General features: G+C 42.7%; 3 protein-coding genes across 3 annotated transcripts; 2 read left to right on the top strand and 1 right to left on the bottom strand.

Annotated features, from left to right (window-relative positions):
- Nucleotides 1–2142: 2142 nt before the first annotated feature.
- On the top strand, nucleotides 2143–7487 carry CCR75_008827 (uncharacterized protein; the record flags this gene model as incomplete). The annotated part of the gene is made up of 4 exons (XM_067966874.1): nucleotides 2143–2252; nucleotides 2318–2438; nucleotides 2522–2608; nucleotides 2667–7487. The coding sequence occupies 4 exons, from the start codon at nucleotides 2143–2145 to the stop codon at nucleotides 5838–5840; spliced, it is 3492 nt and encodes a 1163-aa protein (XP_067820417.1). The 3' UTR covers nucleotides 5841–7487.
- Nucleotides 6074–7444, bottom strand: CCR75_008828 (uncharacterized protein; the record flags this gene model as incomplete). Its single annotated transcript, XM_067966875.1, has 1 exon — nucleotides 6074–7444. One exon carries the CDS (start codon nucleotides 7442–7444, stop codon nucleotides 6074–6076), a length of 1371 nt encoding a protein of 456 aa, XP_067820420.1.
- A 100-nt stretch (nucleotides 7488–7587) lies between the features above and the next one.
- On the top strand, nucleotides 7588–9092 carry CCR75_008829 (uncharacterized protein). Its single transcript, XM_067966876.1, has 3 exons — nucleotides 7588–7980; nucleotides 8041–8666; nucleotides 8735–9092. The coding sequence occupies exons 1-3, from the start codon at nucleotides 7789–7791 to the stop codon at nucleotides 8949–8951; spliced, it is 1035 nt and encodes a 344-aa protein (XP_067820419.1). The 5' UTR covers nucleotides 7588–7788; the 3' UTR covers nucleotides 8952–9092.
- The last annotated feature ends 1961 nt before the right edge of the window (nucleotides 9093–11053 follow it).

The raw sequence follows: 11053 nt of genomic DNA, 5'->3' as shown, positions 1-11053 counted from the left end.
CATCACCAGGTGCAGAGAAACATAATGATTGTGTGTCTGGAGCAACTTTAGTAAAGGGATTTGCAAATTCTCTTGAGGTTGCTGGATCAGTAGGGCGTTGCGCCTCTACTGACCCTGACCGGTTTTTGGCGGTCCACCTCACTGTTGCGATTTCGCAACAACGTTGGACCCGTGACCGTGCCCTTTTTGGCATTGTGTCCATATCTACGTTCAGTACCCCTTGGTACTGGGCGTGGGACACTAAACTTATGAGCGTAGTGATCTAACTATTGCATCTCTGTAATCGTTTATTGTTCAAAAAGCGAGGTTTCTCGCTTTCGTCGTAAGAAAGGTCCAAAGGTTCTGGACCTCCAAGCTCTTGTCGTCACGGAGGACGATACGATGACAAATTAGCTTGAGCCTATCTCAAACTAAAGTCCTCCTGTTCCAAACCAGATACTGCTTCTTCAAGCGTATCCAGTTCCTAGCGGAACAGATGGGTCTTCACGGGACCATCCGTTAGACCTTGCATGAACACCGTAATCAACGTGTGTTCATGAACTGGATTGTTCGTGATACAACTCGTTAAGAGTCGTATGTGCTGGGCATATGCGTGAACATCACGCTTACCTTGCTTGAGTTTCAGAAGTTCTGAACGAGCTCTGAACTCAGCCTAGGCGGTTCAAACGTCTGAATGAGCCGGGCTTTAAAATCCTCTAGCGACCCAAAGACGTATGGGTCGCGCAATTTAAGGACCAATGCCCAAATTTTGGCGAGACCTGCCAAAATTGATTAAGCGAATGCGACTTGCATTTGCTCGTCGACGATGTTACGAGCCCTTATGGCATCGTCCAACTGGACAAACCATCTTAAGAGGGAGTCTTCTTCGACTCCCTCGACTTAAAGATATCTATCTTTAGGGTTTCAGGACGACGCGTATGCGTACTCCCAGGTACAGAGGTCTGTATCTGTTGTAACCTCAACAGTTCTGCTTGTTGATTGCCTTGCTGATTCAGCAAGGCTACCTTCCCCTTCACCTCGTCAAGCTCATGTTGTATGGACTTGGCGATGGCTGAATGAAGGGCGTCTCTGTCCAAACCGGACAGCATGGCCAAGATGACATCGCTCCCTACGGTCGAACTCATTCGTTCGACCGCACTCCTTTCTATGTCACTTAGAAAGGAGTAGCTATCACGCGAAACGTGATGCGTATTCCCACTATCTTCTGACATGTCCATGTTAGATGAAGGAAATATGGTCCTTGGACGGACTATAAAGTGCTACCAGGTGTGACGGGGCACTACGACTTGTACTGCTTCAGTACAGGTCCACTTCGCACTGCTTCAGTTGCGAGTAGTGCCTTACGTCACTTCACGTACACTAGTACGTGCAGAGGAAGACTTCTCTTTAAGACAAGTACCTTAAAAGGGAGTTAAATGAAAACTGTATTAATATAATTAAGTTTCTCTTCTTTCTATCTGTTAATGCTAACTTAATTATGAACTAATACTAAACGTGCAATTGGAATCTTATCTGTCTCTCTTTGTTTACGTTTACAGCTGATTAGTTTGCGGGATAAATAGATATAATGGCCTATACGTATTTACGGATAAGATTTCTGAACATTACTATATATAGTAATACTCTCTAAATATTCTCTACCTTTTAGATAATATTTAAATTAACAACCTTTAAGTGTTAATTTCATGTAACGATACACCCCGTTACAAAAAAGGACTCTCTTTGAAAGGGGATACTCTTCAATGGCAGTCCTTCCTTCTACAGCTGTGGCAACTGTGTCGTTAATCTGTAAGCCTTTCAGTGTTGTTGCCGCTTAATACTCTTCTATGGCAGTCCTTCTTTCTACTGCTGTGGCAAATGTGTCGTTTATCTGTAAGCCTTTCAGTGTTGTTGCCGCGTTTTCATGCTCGTAGTGAATATGTTGTATTCAATTTACTGATTGTGAGTGAAACGACAACATAGTGCGCGCCAAAAAATCACCCCACGATTTACAAAATCGCTCCCCAAATTGTAATTACTATGCCCATACTGTAATTATTTTCTATTTCACTCCCCAATCTGTAAAATTCCCTGAATTAATGCTCTTGTGTAGAATAATATAAAAATTGATACACCTGCATATCTCAAAGAAGCTGGCTCGACATGGAGTTCCTCGCTGAGGACAACGACTGCGGGCAGACGCTGTTGCACCTCGTAAGTCGCGGGAGCGCCATAATTGCCGAGCTGCTGCGTCTTTCGAATAACATTCCAGGGTGCGAGTAGTGCGAAGGACGACTTTCTCTCACCAGCTCTCTAACGCAATATTAATACTGTGCAGAGTGTTCATGGGAGCCTCGCACGTCGAAGACCCTGAGCAACTAAAATACCTTGATATTCTCTTCGACTTTACTTACTTGAAGAATCCAGAGGATTTCGAGACGATGGTCAATAGCAGCACAGTGGGTTAAACTGTTTTATATTGTATTTCAGAACTACGCTTGTTTCTGTGAATTTTGTGATGAATTTTAATTGCTTCCGGTAGGAGCTGCTGGATGTTGACGACGAGTTCATGGACAACCATGAAGACATTCTAGATCGGTTCTATCAGTTATTTGACGGTATTTACAAGGTCTGCTGCAACAGACGTATTTCATGTCCTTTTTGACTGATATTTTTTTAATTGGTAGTATATTAGCGACTATTTAGAATTTTTGGATCATTTGGAAAAAGGTTTTTTTATTCAACATACGTTGGCCAATATTCTGCTGGATACTGATGGTGCACAACTCATGTGCGAAGCTTTGTATCTCTATGGAGTGATTTTACTTTTATTGGATCGCAAAATTTCCGGCCCAACTCGAGAGAAAATGGTGATAGCTTTTTATCGAAGCAAGGGAGAATCAGCGCTAGAAAATATTGACGAAGTCTGCAAGCTGTGTCGTGTGACGGGATACTTACCAGGGCAGTCAAAGCCAGCACAATACCCGGAGCGATACTTTAGACGTTTTCAGCCCCCCGAGGAAGTGGTGAGTATGGTAATCGGTAAACTGCAGTCGGACGATGTTTATCTTCAAGAGCCATGCTTTCCACATCGCACTCATCGCTCGACTCGACTGGCAGCACAAGCTTCGATGCTCTATGTAATTTTATTCTTTGCTCCGGATATTCTCATTCACGAAAAAGCGAGTATGCGTGAAATTGTCGATCGTCACTTTAATGACAACTTCATTTTAACGACGTACATGGGAGCTGTGGCGGATTTGTCGTTAGAGTGGGCAGCTTATCCGGCTGCTCGCTTGGCTTTGGCCAATACGTTGGAACCTTCGAATATTGTGCAGATAACCAAAACGAAAGCTCAACAGACACAACGATCGATCAAAGAGCTTAACTACTTTCTTACAGAAGGTGTTCTGACGGAAATGTACGTACTTGAGAATCTCGATCCGCTTCTTAATTGCATTCGAAATGCAAATGTGACTATTCGATGGACAATGATGCACTCACGTATTCAACCAGTCATTCCAATGATGGATAATGCGACAGCGCAGCGTGAAATCTTTGATAAAGGCAGTGATCCGGATAAGCTAATTACATTGTTGCTGAAAGTAAGTCAACTAGAATGGAAGCTCAAACAAATGTTTGGAGCTCTACTTGCTTCAAAAGAAGATCGGTGGCAGCGCTGTATGAAGGAAACGTCCGAGCGATTGGAGGAACTAAGTGATTACTTTTCGGGTGAAAAGCCGCTCACTCGCGTTGAACGTAACGAGGATCTGATGAAGTGGTTTATGGACTTGGCTGAGAAGGTCAAAAGCTTAGACTACGTGGACCACATTAAGGCAGGTCGGCGAATAAAGCGCCTAATTGAGGCTTTGGGTCATGTTGAACAATTTGACCAAATTGATACAAACTTGCAAGTAAAGGCGTACCTTGAGGAATCTCGCGAGTTCCTTACTGAAATGGTGCGCACGGTACGCATTCGAGACGAAGTTATGGGAATTATTGAGAACGTGTCGGACTTGTCTTACGGATGGGAGATCATCACTGACTTTATGAAAATTCTTCATCAACGTGTGAAAAATGACCCGTCCTCGGTAATCCTCCTGCGCGCGATGTTTCTTAAATTTGCATCGATATTGGATGTACCTCTTACGCGTATACATCAGTGCGGCTCGGAGGATGTAATATCAGTGGCTGAGTATTACTCGGGTGAGCTTGTAGACTACGTACGACGCGTAATGGAAGTCATCCCTCAGAGCGTCTTTCGTATCTTAGCGGGAATTATAAAGCTTCAGACTGACCACATGAAGCCGATTCCTGTGAAATTTGAAAACACATTGCTGAAAAATCACGCCCAGCTGAATGAGCGTTACCGTCTTGCACGCGCAACAAATGAGGTTTCCAAGTACACTGAAGGAATCTTAGCAATGAAGCGAACTTTGCTTGGAATTATCGAAGTTGATCCTCGACAGGTGCTTGAAGATGGCCTGCGCAAGGAGCTTGTGTTCCGTGTATCGCTTGCCTTCCATGAGGTGCTCAACTTTGAAAAGAATACGTCAAAAGAGTGCAACGAAATCTTTGTCAACTTGGCATCGAATCTGGATGCGTACCGACTCTCGTTCGAATACATTCAGGACTATATAGGTATTTACGGTCTAAGGATGTGGCACGAGGAGCTATCGCGAATTATCAATTACAATGTCGAACAGGAATGTAATCGGTATCTCAAGAAGAAGGTTTATGACCGAGCATCGCAATATCAAAGCCGTGCTATCCCTATTCCACGATTCCAGCCCTCGTCAGAGGACATGAGTGTCAACTTTATGGGCCGTCTCATGCATGCACTTTTCACGATGACTGATCCTCACTTGACCATTTACTCTCCTCAGTCAATTGGTTGGTTTTCTGAAGATGGCACTGAAGTTTGTGGAATTGGTGCGTTCTCGGTTCTTCACAAGAGCGTTGGGTTGTTAGGCCTCGCAGGCCTTGATCGCATGCTGTCGTTTCGTATTGTACATACACTTAATAATTTGGTCAAGTTTTGGAGCTCCGCCGTGACACCTTACTTTCCACTCTTGGACCAATTATCTGCAGCTCTTGTACCAGAATGGAAGCTTCTTGAGCACTCCACAAAGTTATATGATGCCGCGCTGAGAAAAGTGGAAAAAATTATGAGTAAGCTCCTGAAGGCTGTGCTTATAATTGGCCAAGCAGCCCTCATTCGACGGCAAATTTCAAGTGAACTCTCGTTTTCAAGCCGTTTGGATGCAAATTTGTTGGCAACGACATTAGATACGCTTAACAGTTCACTTTTAAACGATATTCGCGCCCACTACCGTGACCCAAAAACCAAACCGTACCCTGGTAGCGATGGTAATCCTTTGCTTGTCGAGTTAAATAAGTACTTGGAAAACACTGGTGCAAATGATCCATTTCAAAAGATTTACGTGACTGTCGCAGAGCCGATGGAGGGTCTCGCTGCCATGTTTATGCTTTTCGTTGTCGCCTATATGCCAAAACTTCAGTACAATCGCAATTTTGGCGCGCTAAATCGTGTTGGAAAAAACCCAATTGATGGAGAGCCTCTACTTGTGGGCATTCTCACCATTCTGAAGCAATTTCATCCATCATACACGGAAATATTTCTCGCGTACTTAGGGCAATTTGTGCGAACGAAGGTCAACGATATTTTTGCTGAAAAAGCTGACAAGAAGGTCAAGTCTTCTTCGCTGCCAATAGAGCTATCAGCGGATGTAGTAAACACACTGATATTCATGCTTGAATTTGCCCGCTGTGCCAAGATCAAGCGCAGTATATTGGATGGGCACGTTCCTTCGTACGTATTTGACGCTATCCAGCTATAAATTTCATGTAAATTTTTGGGGCAAATATAAATACTTTAATTTCACCCGCAAATAATAGACAATTTTTGACAACAGCTCTTGCACAATTAGAATTAAGTAGTTGATCGCAGTAAAGAAGCGATAATGCTGCACCGTGCCGACTATTTCTCGTGCTGCATGTACAATTAAGCACACACATGGACAAAAATTTTTGTCGAGGTTATTACAGTTACCTGCATAATCGTGATTGATTCTTAACTAATAGCTCGAGCCGCTCTTAGGCTTGTCGCTAGCTCGCCAGACCGTTGCAATTCCTGAACATTGTCATTGCCACCAACGCTCTTGCCTTTGATAAAGAGATTAGGAACAGTTGACTGGCGCGTTAAGCGGAAGAGGAAAGCCTGAATGGCTGCACCATCTTCACGAGTATCCAGCTCAAAAATGACAGGCTTGGCCCCGTGGCTCTTTAGAGTCTCTTTTGTCTTCTTGCAGTACGGGCAGTATGATTTGCTAAATAATACCACTGGATTTTGATTGATTGCGGACCAAACAATATCTTCAGCAAGAGTACCGCTCTTTTCCAGCGTCGCACGAAGTGTGCCAGTCTGCTGCAGTTTCTGCACTTCTCGCAAACCGCCGATGTATTTTCCTTGAATGTACACGAGTGGTAGTGACTGGTGGCCAGTAAGCGCCGCCACTGCCTCCAGCTCGTACGGTATGTGGTTAGCAAATCCAATTTCTTTGGTCCGCACCGTTGTGCGAAAGTTATGTAGCATTTTCTGAAGTTCTTTTTTTAATGGGCAATCCTTTTCAGATATGATTATCACGCTATGAGGAGTTTCAAGCACATGTGTCAGTTCTTCCAGGCGCATTTTAGCTTCATCGTTTTCGTTTGTAAGTCTTTGTACAAATTCGACTTTTTCAAAGCCAATTTGACGGTCGCGGTCCTCCTTGGACATGAAGCCCGGGGACATTTTTTTTGAAATGAGCTCAATCGTGTGCCAACCTTCCACTACACGCCCAAATGTCGTGTAACCGGGCCCATCCTCGCTTGGCTTGTTTCGTTCGATATTGTCGTGCAGCATGATGGCAAATTCGGTGCTGCCCGAGTCTGATTTGTGGTTGCGTGCAATCACCACCATTCTTTCGGAGCTGGGGACGCTGTACTCCACAGGCAAATTGCCTACCGGTGATTTCTTATCATAAAGAAAACCACCACCTTGCAGCACAAATTTGGGCTCATTGTAATAAAAACCAGCGTCTTTGACGTAAAAGCCGGTGTTCACAAGCCTTGTGAAGGCCTCCACGGTCTTGGGCGCATGTTCTGGGTACAAGTCGACGGTAAAAGTGCCAAATTTTGTAAAAAATTGTACCATCGTCTTATTGAAAAAAGGCAATGATAAAACTGGGTGCATCTGTGAGCTCGAGAATTGCCAAACGTGCACCGAGATCATAATGCAGAAGAATATAATGACGGCGTATACCAGTGGCGCACCAAACCATGAACCTTTTATAATAAAACGATCGTCTATACGACTTCTAGGGCGCGAGTGAGTCTGGTTGTATTCGCTTTCAGTGCTTTTAGCATCAAAAAGGACACGGCGCTTATTCGTGGCAGCATCCATTACGATCGTATTTCAGTAATTATGAATTTTGAATATAGCAAACGATACCTCTCAAAAGTAATAGTCATTTTTAAAATTAGTTTAGAGCAAGCTACTACGGCGACAAATGCACCTAGCGGCGTTTGTGAGCCTTGTAGAGGCGGCCATTTCCGGCCAGGATGGCACCTTAATGGCGAAAATGCTTAAATTAAATGGAAAATGTACTGAAGTGGATCTAAAAGCATTAACGGTGCAGCAAGTACGGCAAGTAAGCCACAATAGGCTGGCGCGCTTGGACGGGTATGTCGAGGTAGTGGCAAGCATCATGCAGGCGCGCAAGCACTTGGACTTGCGTAGCTTTTTGGATGCCTACAATGCGCAAATTGGTGCTGTCATGTAAGATACATCGGCAAAACAACACATGTCGATTAAAATGTAAGTCGCTTATATCAACAATGATGTCTAGCAAGTTTATGGAAGTCTTTAGAGAGGAGACAAACTGGGTCATGCCCTTTCTGCACGTGCTGTTCGTGGATACACGGCTGCTAGCTATGAGGGTAAGTGTTTCTTTTAGTGGAAATGCTTTCAATGACTTACTCGTTTGCTGACGTTTCTAGGCGGACTCCGAAGCTTCAGAAAAAGCTGGCGACGAGATTCACGATAACCTTCGCAGTGCCGAGCAGCATCTTAAGAAAGGTTTTGCTATGGTAGCTAATGATCGAGCTCCACTTGAGCATAACAAGAAGATGGGAGCGCTTTTCATAGTAAATCAGCTTTTTAAGATTTACTTCAAGCTCAACATGATTCACCTATGCCGCAATCTTATTCGTGCCGTGGAAGGCCCAGCTTTTCCAAAGTTTGAGCTATTTAAAAAGAGCGAAAAAGTTACATACCAGTACTACGTGGGTCGCATTTCTATGTTTGAAGACCAGTACCACAAGGCAGAAATGTGTCTTGATTACGCGTGGAAGCATTGTCACTCTGGCAAAGTGCGCAACAAACGTATGATTCTACAATTTCTTGTACCGGTAAAGCTGTTGCTGGGTATAATGCCGTCACCGCAGCTTTTAGCTGAGTTTTCGTTAGAAGAGTACACGGGTCTTACAGATGCAATACGTGACGGTAATTTGCACCTCTTCACAGAGTATCTGGCTCAGTACCAAGAGAGTTTCATTCAGCAAGGCGTATATTTACTGATTGAAAAGCTTCGCCTCTTAGTTTTGCGAAATTTGTTTAAGAAAGTGTGAGTCTATAGCTATAGAGGGCTTGCTTCTATTGATTGTCACAACTCTTGTTTGTGTATTGCTCCAGCTATATGATCCAGCAGAATCACCAATTGCAAATGCAAGATTTCCAGATAGCGTTAAGCGTTGCCTCGGGACACTCTATGGACGTGGATGAGATCGAGTGCGTTCTTACAAATCTCATTTTCAAGGGCTACATCAAGGGATATATGTCGCATACAAAGAAGATTCTCGTAGTGAGCAAGACTGATCCTTTTCCTTCGATTGTAAGTGTGTCGAGCTGATTGAACGCTTAAATGATTAGGAGAGAAAAATTATATCTAGGAGTGAATGTGCCCCACGTTCCATACTATGGCTAGCAGTGAATACATGCTTGATAATCGTAAACGCCTCCTTACTTCTGACATCCTCCACACTGTAAATGTTTGAGCAGTTTGAGAGGAAGAGCATTATCTACTCTAAGCTCTGATATCAGTTTATTCATTGCGTGTCCACGCTGAAGCATACTTGATATTTGTTATAAATTGCTTAAAGCAAATTATTATCAAGTCAGCTTGAAGCCACCAGATAAACATTGTAAATTTAATGGGACTTGGTAAGCACATTCCATCAAAATCTTTAATACATTCGCTTAAAGACTGCTGATAAGCTCACAATTTTTTAATTGCTATTATTGGAGTTCTGATTTTCAGGGGAGCGCTAAGATAATAGGTGTCAAATTTCTTGAGACATACCGCGTTTACACATTAAGAACTTGAATAATACTCTTTATAAGAGGAATGATAAATATTTCTAATAAAAGAAAACGAATAATAAAGAAGTATAAAATTAGGCCCCTCGATTTGCTCATGTAACGGTGTCCTGTTACATAAATATTATTTCCTATGAGAGGAAATAAATAGAGAAGCACAAAATTATTATCTTTATTAATTTTAACTTAAATATTTTCAATATTACCAAATTGGGTACTATTGATGCAATAAGACATTAGCTCTACGAATTGGTTGATTTCAGTCTAAATCAACCCCGCCAATCGTTATAAGATACGATTGTGCGGTGCGCAAGGAAGCGCCATACTTAGTTAGTTAATAATATAATAAGTTCAGTAGTAAATAAAAATTCTTACGTAGGAAACTAAATATATTAATACAGTTTTTCTTTTTCTCTATTCTAAAGCCTTAGTCTAGACCTTTAAGCTAAAGACCCTTAGCTTCATAAGAACCTTGCTTTGTACCTTTGTACGTGAAGTTTTGAAGTGTGGTCGTTGCAACGCACAACCATGAGGTGACCGATAATCTTGCAGCATTTCCGGAAGCCAGGGCATTAAACCAGTTACAGAAGCAGCAGAGTTAAAACTTTTTAAAAGGTGGAGCACCACCTCGATTAATTTTGAGCACCACGATGTGATCAGACCTGCTTTTCTAGCCACCGGACAAAAGCTTTTTTCTGACATAACGGCCAAGTTGCAAGAGCATCATTCAGGCTTGCCTCCGACAGGCAACGCCTCCTGGAGCAAGATCTCAATAACCTCGTATCTATTTCAAGCACATCGATAAATGATTCGGCCTCAGTGGCTACACGTGGACGGGGACGGCCAAAAGGATGAAAGAATACCAAACGCGATCCGTCAGAATTTGAGCACATTGAAGGGACGGTGCAAGGGCCACAAAAACGAAGAAGCGGGGCCTGCGATCAAATAAAGTCACATTAAGCGCACGTGTCGTAAACTAAAAATAATTACCAAACCTACGCCGGCTAATGTCTTCATTGTGGCAAATCTTCTCGACCTTGCTACTCAGGTTACAAGATAAGGCTCTACGAGAATTAGGATATTTTTTATGCAGGTACCTCGAGATAATTTTTGCTTAGCAAGCAGTTTCTCGCGTGGACAGCAAAGGTGGCATCTCGATTTGCACCCGCAATGTAACGGGGTGTATCGTTACATGAAATTAACACTTAAAGGTTGTTAATTAATACATTATCTAAAAGGTAGATAATATTTGGAGGATATTGCTTTATATAGTAATATCCTGAATTCTTATCCATCAATATGTATAGGCCATTATGTCTATTTATTCCGCAGACTAATCAGCTGTAGAAGTAATCAGAGGGTTACAAGATAAGATAGAGATAAGAATTCATTTACATGTTTAGTATTAGGTTATAGTTAAGTCAGCATTTACACAGATAGATTAAGAGACACTTAACTATATTAATACAGTTTTCATTTTACCCTCTTAAGTTAACTTGTCTAAGAGAAGTCTTCCTCTGCACGTACGGTGTACGTCACCTAACGAAATGCACCACTCACAACTGAATTAGTGTGAAGTGGACTTGTACTGAAACAGTACAAGTCGTAGTGCCCCGTTACAGCTGGTAGCACTTT

The sequence above is a fragment of the Bremia lactucae genome (genome assembly GCF_004359215.1).
Source record: "Bremia lactucae strain SF5 chromosome Unknown BlacSF5_NotPlaced_49_SHOA01000009.1_1371882bp, whole genome shotgun sequence".
Classification (NCBI taxonomy): domain Eukaryota; phylum Oomycota; class Peronosporomycetes; order Peronosporales; family Peronosporaceae; genus Bremia; species Bremia lactucae.
This window is presented reverse-complemented; position numbering and strand designations above follow the sequence as displayed.

Excerpts from the sequence above, each read along its gene's own strand:
- CCR75_008829 (XM_067966876.1), top strand. The coding sequence starts at position 7,789 with ATGCCTACAATGCGCAAATTGGTGCTGTCATGTAAGATACATCGGCAA. Across the intron at positions 7,981-8,040 it reads CACGGCTGCTAGCTATGAGG|GCGGACTCCGAAGCTTCAGA; the intron begins GTAAGTGTTTCT and ends TGACGTTTCTAG. Across the intron at positions 8,667-8,734 it reads CGAAATTTGTTTAAGAAAGT|CTATATGATCCAGCAGAATC; the intron begins GTGAGTCTATAG and ends GTATTGCTCCAG.